Source organism: Daucus carota, chromosome 4 (genome assembly GCF_001625215.2).
Source record: "Daucus carota subsp. sativus chromosome 4, DH1 v3.0, whole genome shotgun sequence".
NCBI lineage: Eukaryota > Viridiplantae > Streptophyta > Magnoliopsida > Apiales > Apiaceae > Daucus > Daucus carota.
In genome coordinates this window covers 25,581,164-25,601,684 of record NC_030384.2, presented here as the reverse complement: position 1 = coordinate 25,601,684, position 20,521 = coordinate 25,581,164, and the positions used below count along the sequence as shown (strand labels likewise).

Below are 20,521 nucleotides of genomic sequence, written 5' to 3'. Positions count from 1 at the left end.
AGAGAATATAATGGAGGGATTATCATATATAAAAGGCGGCACTGAGCCACCCATGACCCACCCCAGTTGAAAATATGAAATCTTGAGCCACACCCAAACAATGCTCTGGTGCGATAAATGTCTCGCCAGTCGCAGCCCCAACCATCTCTCCACCTCAGCCAACTTACGCTGCCCACTCTGTACCAACATCTTATCATCTAACCCTAACCCTAACCCTAGCCCCCCTCCACGTCTCCGATCTCACCCTCAATCCCACTCTATTCTCAACCGCCAAGATTTCGTCCACCGATCTCACCAGCAATCTCTCAATTTCATCGACAGTTTCGCATTGAAGTTGTCAATTTTCGACGCTTTCGCTGTCCAACAGGCCCGTAAATTTTATCAAACAGCTGGTGAGCATGATCGTGAGCGTGAGGGTGAGGGTGATTCTGGTAATGGGAAGGTTGGAGCTTGTTGTTTGTATATTGCCTGTTTGTTGAATAGGGTTCCGGTTTTGCTTTTTCGCTTTTCGGTTGAGTTGGGGGTTAATGTGTATGAATTGGGAGCTGAGTATTTGCGGCTGTGTAGGGTTTTGGGGTTTAAATTGTCTTCTTTTGTGCAGAAGGCTGTTGATCCTAGTTTATTTATTCACCGGTATGTCGGTGAGATGTTCAAGGAGAGGAATTTGAGGGTTTGTATGGTTGCGCTGAGGATTGTGGAGTGTGCTAAGGGGGAGTTAATGAGAGATGTTGGTGGAGTGTGTGGTGCTGCAGTTTATGTTGCAGCATTGGCTTGTGGATTGACATGTCGCAAATCTGATGTCGAGAGAGGTGTGCGTTTTTGTGATAGGTTGTTTAGTGGAAGGTTGATTGAGTTTGGGAAAAAGGAGTCTGGGGGAGGGGGATTGACAGTTGATGAGTTTAGGAGGATTGCTAAGGAGTTTGAGGATGATGAAGATTTGGAATTGCGAGAGTTTGGGGGTGATTTGGAGGTTCTTTGTCGACATAAAGATGAAATGGCTTATCGTTATGGGCTTTGTAATTCGTGTTATAAGGAGTTTGTTCAGCTTTGTAAAAGACCGAGTTGTAAATCAAATACTCAGTCTTTTGATCGTGCTAAAGTGGAGGCACTGATTTGGAAATGTAATAATGATAAATTTGGGTTTTCGAAGAAGTTTGGTAGTGTTTCTAGTTCAGGTAGTGATGAATCAGAGGACCTTTCTGAAGTTGAGGTTGATGAATATCTAGGAGATGACAAGGAGGCTGAAGGTAAAAAGGTTTTGTGGGAAGCAGTGAACAAAGAATATATTCGTGAACAAGTTTTGAAGAAATCTGCAGCGGCTCCGGCAATTAAAAAACCAAAGAAAAAACAGATGCAAAAGCCAGGTAGTAAAGTTGACAATGCTACTGCTCCAACGTCTGCAGAAACTACACATCAGGCCTCGAGTAAGAAGAGGCTGAACTCACTTATAAATTTTGATGCACTGACTGAAATGTTTGAAGATGATGTGGCTCCTGATGGTAAAAAGAATCGTACTGAATCTCATCATGATACTAATGCCTTGGATGAAGAAGCCGCTGGGGTAGAAATTGTTGGTGGTGATTCGGATAATGAAGACCATCAGGGAGTAGAATACTATGATTCTGATTGTGATTTCTTTTAAAGAGACAATATACAACATAGACTGCAGAAGAAGCCCCTGTCTGGACTCTGGACAGAGTATATATATGCCTACAAGTGGATAAAGATCAGTAATTTATATATGCAATCAAACTGGCAATTTTGTGGTATGGCAAGTTGACATGTATTGGTTAGGTCAGTCCTTGTGTATTTTGCTCCGTTGCTAATAAAATTTTGTTTGGTCACCCACCAGGGAGTAATATTTTTTAACTATTTGTTTCGACAAAATATGATGAATTGGTGACCAAGTTGGATTTTAATTGTCTTACGCATCATCTATTGGTTATTACGGGTGTTTGTTTGGGTTATTTGTAAGTAAAAGAACTTATTTGGAGAAAAAAAATTCACATTTACATATTACTTTTCGGATTGGAGGCTATTTTAGCATTCCTTGCTTCCAAAATTAAGTATTTATTTTCAGAAAAAAATAAACATTTACATACTTTTTATCGGAAAATGAATGACTTGTTAGTGAAAATAAGATAAGCCAAACACAATACATCCCATATGAGTAAATTTCGTTGCAAATTAATGGGGTTTAACTCAAGTCAAAGATTTTGAAGCTGAAGAAGGTGAATGTGTGGTTGTTGATTGTTTGTACAGTTAATGACAAGTATCTGACAACAAAGTAGATAACAGTGGTCCAAGAGACATGGTGTTGAACTTGATTAAGAAAATTGATTCAGAATTGCCCGTCCTTTGATTGTGGGAAGCTTCTCTCATCTCTCAACTCAGACATGTTTGGGACTAATTTGGGGACTGAAGATAAAATCAGGCTTGTCCTTGAGCAAGCAATGCTGGCAAAAGATGCCAGAGAAGTAATAGCTTTTGACTGAACAAGCAGGATCGTAAGGCCAAAGAGATACAAGAGATGGATGCTCTAGATTGTGAAAGCTAGTCTTTGTGCAGATACCTTGGGTCGAAAGATGTACTTGAAGCGATTAAAGCACAGGTGAGGCTGCAATAGAACAAAAAAGGTTTTTCCTTGGTGAAAAAAACAAGTGGATGGTCCAAGGATGCAATGGATGGAATGGAAGAGTTTTACATGGTCCGTCTCAGTGCTGCTGGCTGCTTAGATGCTTGCATAACAATAGGAGCATCAAGGAATCCATGTCGATGTTCTTAATCCTTTTAAAGTGAAATCATTTTAATTCAGGCAAGCACAAGGAAATCGCAAGTGATGTACATATACAAGCATCGTTACCACATCCATCAAGATATGACTGCATCTATGTTTCTCTCGTATTATCTTAGAGTAGGTTATAATAATATGTTCTTATAGCAAAAGTCTGATAGCTGGCAATGATGAACATAAGATCCTAACCAGATTGAATCTGAAGTCCTGTAGGTCAATGGATCCGCCATTTCCATGGATGAAAGCTGTCTTAACACAAATTCAAGGTGCTTCAGTATGCTTCATAATAGAATCAGCTCATCAGCCTTAAGAGGCTGACAATCTTAGGCGGATTACACCACTTTGGCATCTCTATTTTTGCTCGTTGTCTGCCAAGTATTTCAGGTACGGAAACACAGGACCAGATAAAGATACATTGTGCCTTATGAAGCTTCACTCTTCTTAGATTACTAGGGAATAGGGATGATGATTTACAAGGCTTCTTATTTAGACAAGAGCCGCCTGTCACGACACATTCTCACTAATGTGGAAGTAGCACCTCAAAAATCTTTGGCCCTTTTTGATGTGCAGACTTACTTTTATCATACATGAAGAAAAAGGGATACCAGATTTCAGGACGAAGGCCGATGTGACTTCATCAACAGAGAAAAGATAACCTCATTGATGTTAGAAGCAGAATGTTATCTCTGCTTGGTTTACTGAGATGCTGCTCAAGCTTCCTGCTGCTTATTAATGTCTCCTTGGTGTTTCTTAAATAATGCTTTGCAGTTACCTTGTTATGTGTTCAGTCTGTTTGCCTGCTCCATTTTGATTCATGCATGCTATTAATAATTAATATGTAAATTCATACCGAACAAAGATGAACCAGAAGTAGTCTTGATCAGTAATCAGATTGTTAAATCAATTTATTATATATATAGTTTTACAGATAATGTGGTCAGATTTAAAATCTAAATCCACTATGTAGGTTTATTACACAGTTGGGTTGGAAACCCTACAGACCATGATATTTCCTTGCTTGCAAGAATCACACAGTTTTTCTTTCATTGCAGCCTCTACCATTTCGAGAATTCAAATGGAAGATGAGATAGACTTTTAAAACTAGGTTATCCCTAAGTCCTTAGTCACACACTTAAGCTCTCACAATCGTCTCAATTGCAGCTTCCCTGGAATAGAGAACTTCTTCAGACTTCTCAAGTGTTTCCCACAGCTCTGGCAATGCTTCTCTGATGTTATGGATACTCTCTAATGCATAATCCACGCCCTTAGCACGGTAAGAAGATCCCACCTTCATACATCAACAGCCAAACAGATATTACAACTTCTGTAAACCTACAAAGGAACTTGCACCAAACATAGGTAGTAATCTTTGCAGCTATCAACACTTACCACCATAGTGTGGAGCCCCATACGTATAGCAGTTTGCAAATTGCGTGCACTGTCATCAAAAAAGAGCTGAAACAGGAACAAAATTAGAACTACAACGAAAATGATACAATGAAAATCAAATCATAATTTGTTTTAGGATCTTACTGTTTTCTCAGGGTTTATGTTAGCTATCTTAAAAGCCTCTTCAAAAGCAATTTTAAATGGTTTGCAGATGATGGGAGACTCCAGGAGTGCTGAATCATTTCCATCTTCACCAGAGTTTCTAGCATCATCAGTTATGTTACTTTTGTGGGTTGGGTTTAATGTCTCAAAGCATATAACACTTTCAAAGCAATCCTCTAATCCAAGTATGCTAAGAACCTTAGCGACATGGGCTTCATCTGCATTCGAAAAAATCTGTAATGGAAAAATAATCAGTTACTAAAGGGAGAATGCTGATGACCTTGTAATTAACTTCTCTCAGATAGTTAGAAATAACGTACAACTTTACGAATGGGTATGCTGTGCAAAAGATTCCTAAGAACAGGGTCTGGTTTCAGATTCTGATACGGTAATCTCCCATGAACAAGACTGTGAAACAGGGAAAAAATAACTAAATTGTTCTTCAATATTGACACAATAAGATAAGCACTGTTGTAGTATGCACAAAGTGGTAAGTTAAAGTACCTGTGATAATGATCATCATCAAAATCATAACCAATGGCCTGGCCATAAGAAGAAAAGCAACTAGTTAGCATCTTTAAGTACATGTTTCTTCATCAATACTATCTTATATATTTGATCATACATACCCGGAGGCCTGACATCGTTGTGCCATAGTCCTTGTACAGTTTCAGACACATCTCAGAAGCATTAGTAGCATCTATTCCAAGATATTGAATCATATATTCTAGACAAAGAAAACCATATAAGCAACAAAGTCCACAAAATATAAACTAAGGAATTGCAATGGATTAAAGTTCTTGTGCTGATATAGCAAACCTGTAATGTTCTTGGTGCATTGAGTGGACAATCCGGAACTAAACGGATATAGAGTATCATCAACATCTGAAAGTCATACGATTGTGAGTTAATTATATCTGTCCGACATAAACCAAGTTAATCTTCAATCAAATTCAACTAACAAAAGAGTCTTACCGAAGAGAAGGCATTCATATCCTGACTTTGATAGGTACTGATTTTGGTAATCCATTTAGCTCAAATAGTCTTCTGCTTCAGATTTGAGCAAACTTAATGTTTGATACATCTTCCTTAATAATCAATACAGGAAATAATCTGTTTTGCATGGAGTTCTATCTTAACTAATTCAGAAATATAAAGTTGGTATGTGGAAAGCTGAGCTTGCAATGAATATAATGCACTACATGAAGAACAATATGAAACTTACAACTCGACAGATCTTCAAAAATTAATAGAGATTTTGTCGAAAACTTAGTAATAAATATTTTAATCTTGGCTGTTTCATAATCCAGCCAAGCTTACAATTTGACCAACCTTCAAAATTAATAGAAATTTTGTCGAAAAATTTGTAATAAATACTTTTAATCTTAGCTATTTCATAATTTAACCAAACTTACAAACCGACCGACCTTCAACCATCAACAGAGGTTTTGTCGAAACACTAGTAACAAATATTTTTAGTCTCTAACTGTTTCATAATCATAATTCCGCTTATCATACATGCATAACTACATCATCAACAAACAAAATATAAAATCAAAATAAACCTCTATAAATAAAACTTACAGAAATTTAAAGATGGGTAGATTCAGTGTATGATTCAACAGAAACAGAGAAAAAGAGAGAAAGTGTGGGATGAAGCAGTTGGGCAGAGCATGTTATATAGGTGATTAGCAGCTGAGAAAAGTCGCTGCCACTAAATATATTATGTTTTTTATATTTAATAATTTGCCTCCAACAATAAAAAGTAGTCATGTTTGGCATGGAGGCAAATTATACTGATCAGACTTGTTTTCTTGACGAGAATAGTGTTCAAAATATTATATCTCTCACGTGTCACAGGTCACTAAGTTTGTATATTTGAGGACATGTCAATAATTTTGTTTCTACCAAACAAAGATATATTTTAGTATTGCGTTGCAATCCGCGTACACTTCGACTGAATAATTTCAATCTCAAATGCAGAAGTCGTTTCCACACTCAAGAATTAGTAAAACATAATTGTTCAAGTTTTTTTTATTGTTGCGTCTAAAATGTATCTCGAACATCTCAATGACATAGTTTCTTTTTTATCAAAAACTACTGTTATTGTTTTCGACAACAATAATAAACATAATCTAAGTGAAATCCGAGTTTCATTAAAATTTGAGTACAGAAATTATAATATCTATGTTGATGCCTGTGTTCTAAAAATCGATGATTAATCATAATTTATCATGTTCAATCATTCGCCGAACTGATTAAATTTCTGATTATTCAATTAATCCTCTGAATAATCTCTCATCAATCTAACTACTCTCATTTTACTTGTTCCGTGATATCAGGGATTAAGTTTGATTTCTATTTCTCACGAATAATTATTCTTGTTCCGTGATCCCAAATATTAACTTGAATTTCTGTTTTTCACGACACTGATTAGTGTGTATATGTAAAATTGTCCAGCCTTGTAACTTGTAACTAATCCGAGTTGGATGAAAGTATGCATATGCGGACTCTCCTGGACTCGTACCAAACAGCTTTAACCTGAAATAACATGTACACAGATCCTACGTAAATGTGCTTATTAATGCGTTGCAAGCGTCATGTATTTGGCATTTTAGCCTATCAATTTACAACCACACACTCAATATTTTTTAATATATCCTATGTCATGCTGTAACTTTTTTATGCATATTATCTTACTACTACGTACTCAACTCGAGTCTTTGTCAGCCTAAACGTGTAATCCATATTTACATTATAAAAATGCAACAACAATAATTTTTAATCAGAGCTTTAATTATTGCTCCAGCAATTTTGCATACAAGAAATTTGGTCAATTGAACTTCGTCACTTTGCATTCTGATGTGTAAATCACTCCCTCTTTCCTCTGTTGTTACCTCTGGAGCCTCCCTTTGGACCAAATCTACAATTAATTTTTTTTGTAATATATAATTTGATAAATTAATTCAGTTTTTCCTTTTCTAAAAAAATTAATATTTAAAATTTATTTCAAAAAATTATAAAAATAGAGTATAAAATTATTATCTATTTACCCTTTAAAAAATACGTGTCAAGCAGAAAAACCGTAAAATATTAAGTGCTTGTATAAGTTATTCCACCAGCTTAACAGGAGGATGCATCAGTGATTAGATAAACAAATATGAAATAAAAGGTGCGATGATGATGAATTTTATTGATGAATACAATACAAAAACTTAACTTGAAATATTACAAAATCTTCTGGGGTGGCAAGTCAGGGTCAAGAGCAACAAAACATAAAACAAACAAAAATATCAGTGCCTAATTGGAGGCACATCTTTGATCATGATATGCAAAAAGAAACAATAACATGTATACTTGTGTAACAAAATTATATGATGATGATATGGAACTTAGAAAGACAAGGACCAATGAGCAACTCCTTGAAACAAAAGCTTAGCACTTGGGAAGATCTGCAGGTGGAGGAGGCAGTTTCTGGCTTGGAAGCTTCCCATCCAAAACAACCCATGCCATCCTTAATCCCCAGCTCAAATGCACGTCGAAATGACAGTGCATGAACCACACCCCTGTCATTCATAAGGACTTGTAAGTTCACCGGGAAACAGGTTTCGAGTGAGGGTGAGCGTTGAAATATATTATATCAGATCTAATTAAGTTCTTCAACAAACACCCTCAGATTTTAAGTCGGATTTTAAGAGAACTGATAAAATATTATATCAGATCTAATTAAGTTGTTCAACAAATACCCTCGGGTTTTAGGAGAATTGATAACTTAACGCATGCAAACTAGATATGAATAACAATTAACCGGATTTACCATGTAGTGAATGAGAAGATAATAGTGCTTACCAGGGTTATCAGCCAGAAAACGAATGGCAACCCATCCACCAGAAGGCACACCAACTGTGTTTCTTTCAACAGGATCCACAAGGTTGAACTTGGCAGGATCATTCTTAGCATCAAAGTTTCCGAAACCTTGGCCAACTATAAAGAAGTTAAAGCCATGAAGATGGAGAGGATGGCTTTCAGCACCTAGAATACTAGTATCTTGCATCACCAGCTCCACAGTAGTGTTATATGGCAGCACCACCAATTTAGTACCATTAGTCACAATGGTGTTATTAGGAGGAGTGCCAGTGTAATTAAATGGCATGAGGGGAGTGACAGGAAAATCAGTAGTGTAGACGCCATTAGATTTTCCGAAGAAGTATGCTTGGAGAAATGCAGTTGTAGGCAGAACTAAAGAGATGTTGTTAATTGATGCGGCGAATTTAGAACTATTGTTGGGTCCTTGACAAGTTTGGTTCTTGGGACAGGGGTGTGTTCCGAGGCCTACTGTGAAGAAAAAATGTTTGTCAACAGTTTGAGGTACATTTGCTGGATACTGTGAATTAGCTAGGCTTCGAAACTTGCTGGTAAAATTAGCAACAAAAGATGTTCCATTGATTGGAGGAAGAGTAGGCAGAGGAAGGTTTGTGATATTAGAAGAGTCATTTTCATATTGGAGGACTCCAGCTACTGTGGAGTTGTCGAATGTTCCTTGGCCAGTGAAGTATGGTCTAGCAGTCATGAAGAAAGTAGTGGCGTTGTGAGAAAGAGGCTTTGTTTTCAGAAGAACATTAGTCGTTTGTCCTGGCGTGATGAAGAGGATATCAGTCTGGAATGGCTTGACGTAACTGGCATCAGCTTCAACTATTGTTAAGGTGTGATTAGCTATACTGAAAAAGAGATCGTCGTTGAGTGCAGAGTTGATAATGCGGAGAAGATATGTTTTCCCAGGCTTCACCTTCAGCTTATATGTTTCTGAATTCACCAACAAAAATCAAGCAGACCATCATATCACCGCGAGCAGGAAACTACTTATAAGTTATGCAAAGTAGTAGTGATTCTTTTAGCCGTTAATTAACATTAATATGTACATAAATAATAAATATACCATGAGCAGAACAATTGTACAATGGTCCAGGGAAACCATTGATGGTGTATGCATCAGACACATTAGGTCCGCCTCCGGTTTGAAGGGCTTGGCTGATAACAGCCTCTGGATCAGCATTCCACCATTCTCCTGTAATCCAAATGTACAACTCATTAGCTCTGCATAATTTAATTTATTTCATTCAATAAATAGGGTTCATATTTTAGAAGTTGTACCAAACATGATTGGAACTTCCTTGTCTGGTTTGGGAAACGGATAAGGAACATTGTGCTTGGGAAAGATGACAATCGGTCCATAAACGCTAGCTCTTAGCCATGAAACATGAGCATGCCACCACAGAGTTCCCCTTTGTCCAATAATGGTATAATTGTAAACATAAGTCTGGCCACTCTGAATGGGACATTGTGTTACATATGCCGGTCCATCTGCCCATCCGCTCTGGAGTTGTCGAATTCCATGCCTGTGTTCATCATCAATAATCAGAAAACACTTCCAAAAATAAATACTCAAAAAACATCAAACTTCTAGTATTGCAAGATGTACCAATGGATGGTGATATTATTGGAGACATGGTTCACAACTTTAATGAGCACGCGATCGCCCTCTCTAGCCACAATGCGCGGTCCAGGAAACTTGCCATTGACAGTCACCATGCTCTTTGTGTGACACAATCTTGTCACATTTTGCAACCTTATCTGCAATACTCAATTCAGACAAATAACTAACAACACTGCAGATTCAACTCAATTCTGCGGAAAATAAACTTAGTTTCGATCACACATACATTAAACTTATAATGCCTTGTAATGCCAGCATGCATTGCAGTTGCCACCTCAGGAGCAAAGCAGACACTACTCATGAGGAAGAGGAAAGCAGGCAAGAATGCTGCTGGTGCAGAAAAAAGACAAGTAGCCATGATTTGTTCTTTGAACACAGAGCTTGTGTTTGAGTGCTGTGTTTGTTTGTACCATGAGACATGATCGAATCTTGTTATATAGACAAAGATCATGCATGTTTGGTGGGATAGGATTTTCAGTTTTGAGGTTCTGGTAAAATATAAGTTTAGAGAAAAAATTAGTGTTGGAAAATGATAGCTTAAATTTTACTTTTATTAGGAGTAAGAGAAGAGTAGTGACTGTAGGGCTCCCAATTAGATTCGCTACCAACTATTGGTCGAGTAGACCATAGAAGTGAATTTAAAGTCAATTTTCGTACCTCATCTCTGTGACTACTAATTTTATTTATGCTCCCTAATTCCTCTTGAATTACCCACTCTAATAAATTATCTCCAATTCAGGAGGAAAATACGGCCATCATCAAACATGGAACGAAAAAAGTAAGACTGGATTTTTCTTGAAAAAAGGTTTTATATGTCATAACTTTTATAAGTAATATTTTAAATAATAGAGTTGGAGAAATAATCCAGAGTATTATTTATTAATGTTGAATAATCGAGTGTTTTGATTTTTTAGAAGAAAACGTTAAATCGTGTTGTGTTATGTCTGAAAATCACTACAAAATATAGCACAATATAACGTTTTAGAATAAATCGTCACATGAAATGGTGTTTAGAATCTCAAAACGATTAGATGATGTAGCGTTAAAAAAGAGAAATAAGATTAAACACCGTTTTGAATTGTTCCAACTAATCCATATAATAATTTGTAGTTAAATTATTAAGATCTAAATTTAATTTTTAATTTTTTGATAAACCGAACCGAAGCAACTTTGTTTTGGACATTTCAACGCTCTTAACTTTTAAAAGCAAAATGTATTATAAACTATCATGATCATATATAAAACTCGTCTATTATTATAGGCTGGCCAATTTTTAAAGAGGACATGCAAATATCATCTCACCCCCATTCGTGAAAGGAGCATAATTTGTAATTAGTAGTTATCAAGATTTTATATGATTAGAATTTTAGAAAAAAATATTTATGATATTTAGATATATTTAATTCGAATATTAAAAATTACATCAGAATTTTGAGATATTCAATTAGTATCAAAAAATTATGTGTGTTATTCAATTAGGATTTTAAATTAATTTTGAAATTCGAGGGTATTCAGTTGAGATTATTTTAAATTCATTAAAATATAGCGATATCCAAATGTCGATGAATTGAACTTCATAAAATGATAAATTTTGTTTGATTGTTATTTTATATTTTTTAAAATCTCATCATAATTCATACGATTTTGAATCATTTTTCTTAAATTTTATATACTTTATACTGATTCCCTAACATTTTATCTTAATACTCATAAAATAGAAATGAAAGACAATCAATTAAAATCTATAAAATATATATATATATATATATATATATATATATATATATATATATATATATATATATATATATATATATATATATATATATATATATATATATATATAGGGTAGCACTCCATGGCATACCCTCTTATATGGAGTTACGTAGCACACCATTATAAATATATACATAATATATATTCTATTATATTTTTTTATGAAATATAAATGCTAATTTTGATTATTAAACCGAAAACAAAGTCATACAATTTTTTTATTCCAAAGATCATCTAAAATTATGCAATATCTCAACATGATTCTATAACAGAATAATAATCATCCAGAATTATTCTGTTGTAGAATCAGTTTCGAAAATATACTTTTTTAATCAAATTTTAAGTGTTAAATTACTTAAAATAGATATATTTTATAGTATTATATATTAGAATCACATTTTATATGTATTCTATAACAGAATTTATAATAAAATTGATGATTTATAGTGGCGCACTATGTAACTCCATATAAGGAGTCCCTCTCTGGAATGTTGGCCTATATATATATATATATATATATATATATATATATACTATACTATACTATTAAAGCCGAAACATTAAAAGTTTGGTCGGTCGGTACTTGTGCCAAAATACGGGCCTATCTATATAACTAATTATTCTTTTTTTTAATTTGGACCAAATTACGGGCCTATCTATGTAACCAATTAATAATTCTTTTAAAATCGTCGGTACTAGGGTCAAAATACGGCCTATCTATATAACTAATTATTCCTTTTAATTTGGGCCAAATTACGGGCCTATCTATATAACCAATTAATAATTCTTTTAAAATCGAAACATTAAAAGTTTGATAGGTCAGTACTTGGGTCAAAATACGGGCCTATCTATCTAACCAATTATTCTAGATCTATCCATATAACTAATTATCTTTTTTTATTTGGGCTAAAGTACGGGCCTATCGATATAACCAATTAATCCTTTTAATTGAAATATATTACCTTTTTTATATTTCTGACTAAAAAACTTAATCTTCTAAAATAACATTGAGAAACATGGTAATTACTTTTTTTACCTAAAATATATTATCTTTTCATAAATTTTCTAACTAAAAAATTAATCTTTTACAATTAATACGGACATGGGCAACATATTTATACGTAAAGACGTGGGCCAAAAGTCTAAACGTCAAATAATAAAAAATAGAGAGAGTATTATTATATTGGTCGGGCGGTCGGTACTTGCACCGAAGTACGGGCCTATCTATATATAAAACCAATTATTCTTTTTAACTAAAATAAATTATCTTTATATATTTATTAGCTAAAAGAACTCAATCTTCTAAAATAATATCGAGCAACATAGTAATTGTCTTTTTAATCAAAACGCGTTAACATTTTTAGATTTTCTAACTAAAAAATCGAGTTTTTACAATTAACACGGACGTCATATATATAAAAATATAATATCATTAAATATAATTATTAATAAATAACATGTGATATTATTAAACCAAAAATACATTAATAACATTATTTCTAAATACTCTAATGATCTCACATTAGAAGAAATATTACAAATCTATCATATACTATATATTATTACAATTACAATATTAATAAAGCCGAAATAAAAAGTTCACTCGGTAGTTAGTAGAATTGGTGAATGGGTTGGTATTCGACCCACGGAGCTCTTGAATTTATAACATGTTATAGTATATTTTTTATCATCTATCAAACCAAAACATTAAATTCAAATTAGTATGATGGGTCGATATTTGGTTTCATGCGTCTCTTTAAGCTATAATATGTTTTATACCATATTATTAATTATTAATAACGAAATATTAAAAAAGGTTGATTGGTTAGTTTATATATGAGTTTATAGGCCTTCTTAAATTATAACATGTAAAAAAAAATATTTTAAAATTCTCATTAAAATATATATGTTCGACCTAATATTTAATTAGCCATTTGACGGACTTAACTATGAAGAATTTATCCAACTGCTAAATAAAATATTTATTTAACCATATTATTCTATCATAATTTTATTTTTACAATAAAATTAGATAAATTTAAGATATATAAAATAAAATAACAAATATGTTAACCGCTCGTGCATTGCACGGGTTATAAGCTAGTATATATATATATATATATATATATATAATTGATTAAAATTTCAGTTTCTCGTAAGTTATAAAGTTTTGTTGAAAAAAGGATTGCCGCACAGAGAAGCCGTTAAATAAATGTAGGTGAATCTCTCAATCGATTAGTGTTTACTTTAAAGCTAGGTTCATGTTCATGCTAATCATCATCATGTTCATGTAGGAACCAAAGATTAAGACATTACTGCTCTCGCACCCGACCAAATCCTTAATCTTGGGGGCTTCACTGTGACAGAACTCGACGTTTTACCTTTTATTCTTGCAGATGAATTTTGTTTGGCCCGTTGATTTTCCTGTTGTCGGGCTGGAGGATTTACGCATTGTTGAACGGGGTTCTAGTCCCTTTGCGGGGATCTGAGAGGTCCAGGGGTGTCGTTTCATCAGAATGAGATTGCCCCCCGTTGCTAACATAATACTTATAAACTTAGCCAATTAGGTAGTGATTCATACCATACCAAACTCAGTATATCCCGCTTGGAGCAGCTCTGAGGAGAGTAAAACGTGCGCAGTTCTGCCCCTACTCTTAAAGTTTATAGACTGTTTCTATGAAAACCTCCTGCTTAGTGTACGATAAATAAAATAGTGTGTAATTTAATATGAATATAATACTTTATCCCATGACATTCTTCATATGAGACTTATCTAAACATTCCCCACCATCGATATATCCATGGCAAAGTTTGATGAAGGAAACGAATGGAGAAATCAAGAACCATCACTTTCACGGATTGCAAGGTTGAATGCGTAGACGAAGAGAAGAGAGATCGGTGCAAACCAAATTGAAACATAAAATCTTAAAATCTTACAACAATCACATATGAAGACCATCCTTCTTTCACGTGCTTCATGTTGAACAGACTAGCGCTGGTTAGGAGGAGTGCAACGATCCACGATGCCACCAGAACCCATATTTTAAACCGCCAAAACCCAGGCACATATACATTACATCAAATCAAATACAGAGAACCTTCCCATGAGACCGACGCCACAATCGACGCCGATACCGAAAGCAGGAACGAGTTGACCCAGATTCTTGGAACTTACACCCAGTAACTTACCTAGATGTATATATGATTTTGTTTCACCGGCGAACGTCAATTAGGTAATTTTATAAAGACGATTTTATTCACTTTATCAATTTGGGCCACCTTAATTTGATTCGACTTATCATGTACTCCTATAATAATACACGAGTCAACGAAACCGACTAACTGGTCCAAAACGATGTTATTTTCAGCCTATTCCAATCATTTAAATTCAAACAGCATATACATGTTGAAAATACTTCAACTCGATTGCAATGTTTTGAGTATGAGTTTTGATTTTTTTTTAACCCACCCAACCCAACTCTACCCGATTTTTAAAATTCTTTTCAGTTATAAAATTTGTTGGTATTCAACTTGATAGTTAATGTTATTGTTAATAAGTTGGTTTAATAAAATAATTAAATATTTAATAAGTATCAAATAATTAGTTAATTAGTACTTTGTTTATTGTTAGTTTGTACTCCTTCTATCCCAACTATTTCTTTACACTTTTCTTTTTGGGGTTTTCTATCCAATTATTTAAATTTCAAAATTTACCAAAAATAGTCAATGGATATTACTACTTCTCTGCTCCTTTTTCATACTACTTTTACTCCATTATCTTCTTTATATACATTAAAAATCAATGGGTCTCACCACTTCAACTACTTTTCTTTTCTTTTTTTTTCACTATTTTTATACATATTTCTTAACCTCTGTGCCCGACCCATTCGACAAGAAATAAGAGGGACGGAGAGAGTAATTAATAATTTTAATTAGTGGATGTGTTTAATTTTAATTATTAATGTATATTTATCATTGTAATTTTAATTCCCGATTAGATAAAATAAAAAGCTTTCCCACAAATAAATTTGTATAATTCGCCTAAATTAAAAATTAAGAAATTTTTGATAATAATTTTTATTCTTATGGTACGTATCTGAAAATACTAAAACGGGATCGTGTAATTGCGATTAATTTCAAAATAAAATGTTTTTGGCATTATCAATGAATTAGCTATAACAAATTCACAGAAACTGAGTTTGCTTAATTTATTCAAGCAATACCTTTGAAAATAAATTACTTTATTTATATGAGTTCATCACATAAAATGGCCTCATATCCAACAAAATGGAGAAGTAATGCCCAGAATAAAATGTTTGGAAAAAATTGCCCCAAATATCAGTTATTAACGCCAGATAATCTAGCGTTTTCAATTTGAGGAGAAAACGCTAGATCGTGCAGCGTTTTATTATTTTAACCCCAACAAAGTACTACACGATGTCTCGTTCTGTTCTTTAACCCTAACAGAACGCTATACGATGTAGCTTTTGTATGAATATCCAAAATGTTATACGATGTAGCATTAATAAATGATATTTAGGACTATTTTCTCGGATTATGATATTCAAGGCATTAAAAATGGATATAGTGATAATGGGACCAACGCCCTCATTTTTGATACGAGGTTTCAGTAAGTTATAAAATGAGTTTCCAATATAAAATTAAAAATTTACTTTTCGACACCATCAATTTTAGACTTCTTGATAAGTCTTTTTCAAGCTATTGACAACACACTATGTGACTTCACGATAAGTTCCAAACTATTCAGATTACTTGTCGACAAATGATACATGCACTCGTATAAATATAGAACTCTCGACATAATCCATTTTTCACCTTTTACTGAAGCCTAAATGTAGAGACGTCAACAACATGACATTGGTTTGATTTTAAAGATTTTCTTTGTAACATCTCAAACTCATAAGTTTTTAGCACTTCATATAAATCTCAAATGATATTTTGTTGAGATTTTTGCTTTCTCTTATAACTGAGATCTTTTGCTCTAAGTGATCTCAAAGTGTGAGAAAAAAATTTAAGTTTTACCTTATGAGTCTAATAGTATTTGTCATGAAATTGCAAATCATTTATAATATTTTTAAAGCTTTCAGACACATTTGTGATGCCTTCTCTTGGCTTTGCCATAAAACCTTCATATTTGCAAGATCAGGATTTGCCTTTAGTTGGCCCTCACTTCTTCTGTTCCTTCAAAAAGAACCTCAATTTCCCTCCAAATCTGCTTTGTGGTTTAACAGCTGATAATGTTACTGTATATTACATTATCTAAGGACTCCATCAATATCAACCACAAGGCACTATCCATAGTCACCTTCTCCTTCTGAGAATCTGTAAAATATTAAGATTCTTTTGGCACATAGCGTGCATGAACAACTCATCACCTTCAGTTATAATGGGAACCAGAGTCATGGGGTGAAAAGTTCATTTTTCAATATCTCAGGGTAGAGCTAGTTTGTCATTGTGATAAGGAGCTTCATCTTCTTTTTTCATAGTTTGTAGTTAGCTTAGTCAAATTATGGGATCTTCGTGCCGCTCAACTTCTATGAACTCATTCTTCCAAGTTTTTTGACTATGTTTCTTTTGTCTTTGCTCTGATGCCACTTGTTGGAAATGAGTTGAACAAATGTGTGTATGATTTAATTGTTAGATTTTCTTGATTTTTAAAGCACTATAAGCACACAAAAAAACAAGAAAAATTAACTACGAAGGCACTGTTAGAAAATAGCAGTTTATTATGCATGTAAGAATAAACAGGATAGTGCACAATATTACATATATTAAAATCAAACTATATTTATTTTGTTTAAATTCTGCTATAATATAGGTTTTTCTTGATGAAAAACCCAACTCCCTTTTCTTTAAACTTACAGAGATGAATGTCTTCACTAGTGCTCCAAAATTTAGAACAAGAGTGACAACTTTATAGACGCTCATACACTCATTTCGTACCCACGGCCGATCAAATTGCAGACATCTTCACTAAACCACTTGATGAATCCACTTTCTCTAAGTTGGTTTGTGAGCTAGGGATGTTAAATATGTCATGATTTTCTTTGTATATATTTTATATTTGTTATATATGTTATTATATATTTTTGTGAATTTTCTGTGTAATTATATCTATTTTATTAGATTTTATATAATTGTTTGTAAATTATCTGATAATTTTCTATGTAATTATGCATGTTCATATATGTTTCTATAATTTTCTAAGTGCTGCATACTCCCCTGTAACATTCTCTGTGCATTTAGATAATTATATGTATTTATTTTGTATTTTTCAAAATTAATTAAGCATAAATATTTGATTTTAAGTTAATTCATTTTAATGAATTAAAGTTAAATTTATAAGTATTTATATTTAATTAAAATTGAATTTTACAAAATATATGTGTAATATATTATATATTATGTGTAGTAGATTTTTGATTATTTGTGCAAAAGGTTTTATCATTTTTAATCAATCAAAAATCATAATATTCTATTTTATTTTATTAAAAATCTGTTTTAGAAGCGCGGTATGACTTTTTCAGAAAAAGCCATACCACCTGTGGCTTCCTTGATACACTTCGTAGCTCGGCATGACTTTCCTTAAGAAAGTCATACCGAAATTGTTTACCAACTCTTTGTAAATTCGGTATGACTTTTCTTAATAAAGCCATACCGAACGCACGAATATGTCATGCTCATAATCTCGGTATGACATTCCTTTGGAAAGTCATACCGACTAACTTAGTTTGTATGACTTAACTTAGAAATGCCATACCTCCTGCCTCACTTCACCATCTCCATTACATACACACTGCCATTGTTGAGCTTCGACTTTTTCAAGTTTTCTTAGTAAAACTTGCTGGTTACGATTTACAAGTGTTAAACACTTGCTGGTTACTTATTTTAATCACAAAATAAGTCGAATTGCTGCCAGATTTTCGCTGAGTTTCGAACCCCATTTCACCGAGTTCACCGAATTCGACCGAGTCAAGGTTTTTGTTACCGTTTCTAAACGATTCTCGACTGGGTTTGCGATTATTTGACTGTGGATTACCTGTTTTGATCGGTTTGTGGTGATTTGATTCAAAAGTGTTCGAAACCCTTGCTCTTGATTTCGAATTTTAGGGTTTGTGGAGACATTTTTGGGGATTCTTGAAGTTAGTGGGGATTAAAGCATTGTTTGGGAGTTGATTAAGCCATTTTAAGATTAATTAAATTTTAATTCGAATTTTATTCATTTAAATCGAATTATTAATTAATTAATTAATTAATTGCTATTTAATTATTAATTGAAATTTGCGAGAAATTTGAGAATTAATATTTTATTTGAAAAATTCTCGCTTAATTCAATTTTTAATTCTAAAAATGGTCGGTCGTTTCGTAATTGAGGAGACGAACTTGAATGGATTCTTTGACCCCGAGGCCAGTTTGGTTCGTTTTAGACCCTGGGTGCGGTTTCTGAATAGCCTGTCGCTCGTCAGCACTGCTATTATAGCTCATGCAGAACTTCAAATACAACCTATCCAGGATTTCTACTCGTCGGCATTGAATACTACTTTGTTGGATAATCATCGTATGTCTGGAGAAGTACATGGTGGACGTACTATTCATATCAACACTGATGATGTGAATAGAATACTTGGGTTTCCGAGGGAAAATTTTGCTGAACTCCCCACTGAAGATGAACTCTCCCAATTCTTTCAGACAATCTTGTATCAGGGAGAAATTAATTTGCCTCGGATGTTGAAGGGCAATCTGAAACCGGAGTGAGATCTTTTCTTCGACACTTTGGCTAAAGTGTTTGCTCCTAACACTCGCAAGAACTTTAATGTTATATCATCCTTGCTTTAGAAGATTGGGTTCTGTATTGCTCATAATCACCCGGTCAACTTTGATAAACTCGTACTTCAAGCCATACTTACAAAGTTGGGACCACCAAGGAGCAGATCAGTCGAGCAGAATGCAAAGGTCTTGTGCTTTTATCCAAGATTTATCATGTTGTTTCTGAATGATAAAATGACTGATGCTGAGAAGAACCACTACATCAACTCTCCAGTGGCACCAGTTCCTCGTGCATGCACTAAGTTGATGACTCAGCTGGACAATAAGAACAAGTTTGCAGCTGTTCCTCTTATCACCACTCCTCATATGCTGCAAATGTTCAACGCTCCTCTGCAGCCTTATCAGCTCCAGGTGGCTCTTCATCCACAACAGCAACAACAGCCGCAACAACCTCAACCCCTGCAGATTCAACAACCTCAACAACAACAATCACCACAACAATCTCAGGAAGAACAATCACCGCACCAATCATCAAACCAATCATCATATCACTCCCCTCTTCACCAGCAACACCCTGATTTGTCATTTGAAGATGAAACCCTAGAATATGATTTCTTCGAGAATCAACCGTCTTCATCTAAACCACTACCACACCAAACACACTCCCAAATCATACCACAAACACAATCAACCTCACAACCTCTTCACTCTGACTCTCCTATCAACCAGGAGTTGCAGTCCTTTCACCAGGACCTACAGGTAGCTCAGGTACTTACTAACTTCTCATCTAATTTTAATGTTGATACGTCGGATTATGTTTGTGACCTTGATTTTGTTTACCAGCATGTCAGCAATGAACCTGACAACACACAGGTTCATAACCTAGCTGATGATTCACTTCAACCTACTCTTCCTTCTCCAAACACTTCAACCAACACTTCGATGTAACTAGTTCGTAAAGTTGCCAGGAAACGGAGTGGAAGTAGGTTACTTGGTCAACCCGCAGCTCTGTCTCCCTCTAAGAAGCAAAGGGTGGAAGCCGTGGAGACAACTGCAGTCTCATCTTTGCCTTCTCAACAAGGCTCAGATTTTGAACAGGCAATAAAACAGTCTCTGGA

The 20,521-nt window shown here is 34.1% G+C and overlaps 3 protein-coding genes across 5 annotated transcripts; 1 reads left to right on the top strand and 2 right to left on the bottom strand.

Annotated features, from left to right (window-relative positions):
- The first annotated feature begins 100 nt into the window (after positions 1–100).
- Positions 101–1,642, top strand: LOC108215981 (uncharacterized). Its single transcript, XM_017388624.2, has one exon. The coding sequence runs from the start codon at positions 101–103 to the stop codon at positions 1,640–1,642; it is 1,542 nt and encodes a 513-aa protein (XP_017244113.1).
- A 2,028-nt stretch (positions 1,643–3,670) lies between these two features.
- LOC108217783 (uncharacterized) lies at positions 3,671–6,055 on the bottom strand. 3 transcript variants are annotated; one of them, XM_017390669.2, is made up of 9 exons: positions 5,930–6,055; positions 5,321–5,392; positions 5,165–5,230; positions 4,975–5,072; positions 4,850–4,887; positions 4,666–4,753; positions 4,328–4,579; positions 4,184–4,249; positions 3,671–4,082 (listed from the first exon to the last, which is right to left on the bottom strand). In XM_017390669.2, exons 2-9 carry the CDS (start codon positions 5,373–5,375, stop codon positions 3,927–3,929), a joined length of 819 nt encoding a protein of 272 aa, XP_017246158.1. In that variant the 5' UTR covers positions 5,376–5,392; positions 5,930–6,055; the 3' UTR covers positions 3,671–3,926. The 3 variants fall into 3 exon arrangements, with proteins under 3 accessions (XP_017246158.1, XP_063948320.1, XP_017246159.1); XM_064092250.1 differs by having other exon boundaries at positions 5,321–5,458; positions 5,930–6,035; XM_017390670.2 differs by having other exon boundaries at positions 5,321–5,395; positions 5,930–6,000.
- Positions 6,056–7,511: 1,456 nt separating this feature from the next.
- Positions 7,512–10,300, bottom strand: LOC108216697 (laccase-2). Its single transcript, XM_017389528.2, has 6 exons — positions 10,066–10,300; positions 9,825–9,976; positions 9,497–9,741; positions 9,282–9,410; positions 8,195–9,148; positions 7,512–7,911 (listed from the first exon to the last, which is right to left on the bottom strand). Exons 1-6 carry the CDS (start codon positions 10,288–10,290, stop codon positions 7,781–7,783), a joined length of 1,836 nt encoding a protein of 611 aa, XP_017245017.2. The 5' UTR covers positions 10,291–10,300; the 3' UTR covers positions 7,512–7,780.
- Between the last annotated feature and the right edge of the window lie 10,221 nt (positions 10,301–20,521).

Bases quoted from the DNA above. Each gene is read 5' to 3' on its own strand.
- LOC108215981 (XM_017388624.2), top strand. From the start codon at position 101: ATGCTCTGGTGCGATAAATGTCTCGCCAGTCGCAGCCCCAACCATCTC.
- LOC108217783 (XM_017390669.2), bottom strand. From the start codon at position 5,375: ATGGATTACCAAAATCAGTACCTATCAAAGTCAGGATATGAATGCCTT. The intron at 4,754-4,849 runs GTACTTTAACTT...CCTGTTTCACAG, and splicing joins GATGATGATCATTATCACAG to TCTTGTTCATGGGAGATTAC. The intron at 4,580-4,665 runs GTACGTTATTTC...TTTCCATTACAG, and splicing joins GCATACCCATTCGTAAAGTT to ATTTTTTCGAATGCAGATGA.
- LOC108216697 (XM_017389528.2), bottom strand. From the start codon at position 10,290: ATGATCTTTGTCTATATAACAAGATTCGATCATGTCTCATGGTACAAA. The intron at 9,742-9,824 runs GTACATCTTGCA...TGATGAACACAG, and splicing joins AATAATATCACCATCCATTG to GCATGGAATTCGACAACTCC. The intron at 7,912-8,194 runs GTAAGCACTATT...TATGAATGACAG, and splicing joins TTTTCTGGCTGATAACCCTG to GGGTGTGGTTCATGCACTGT.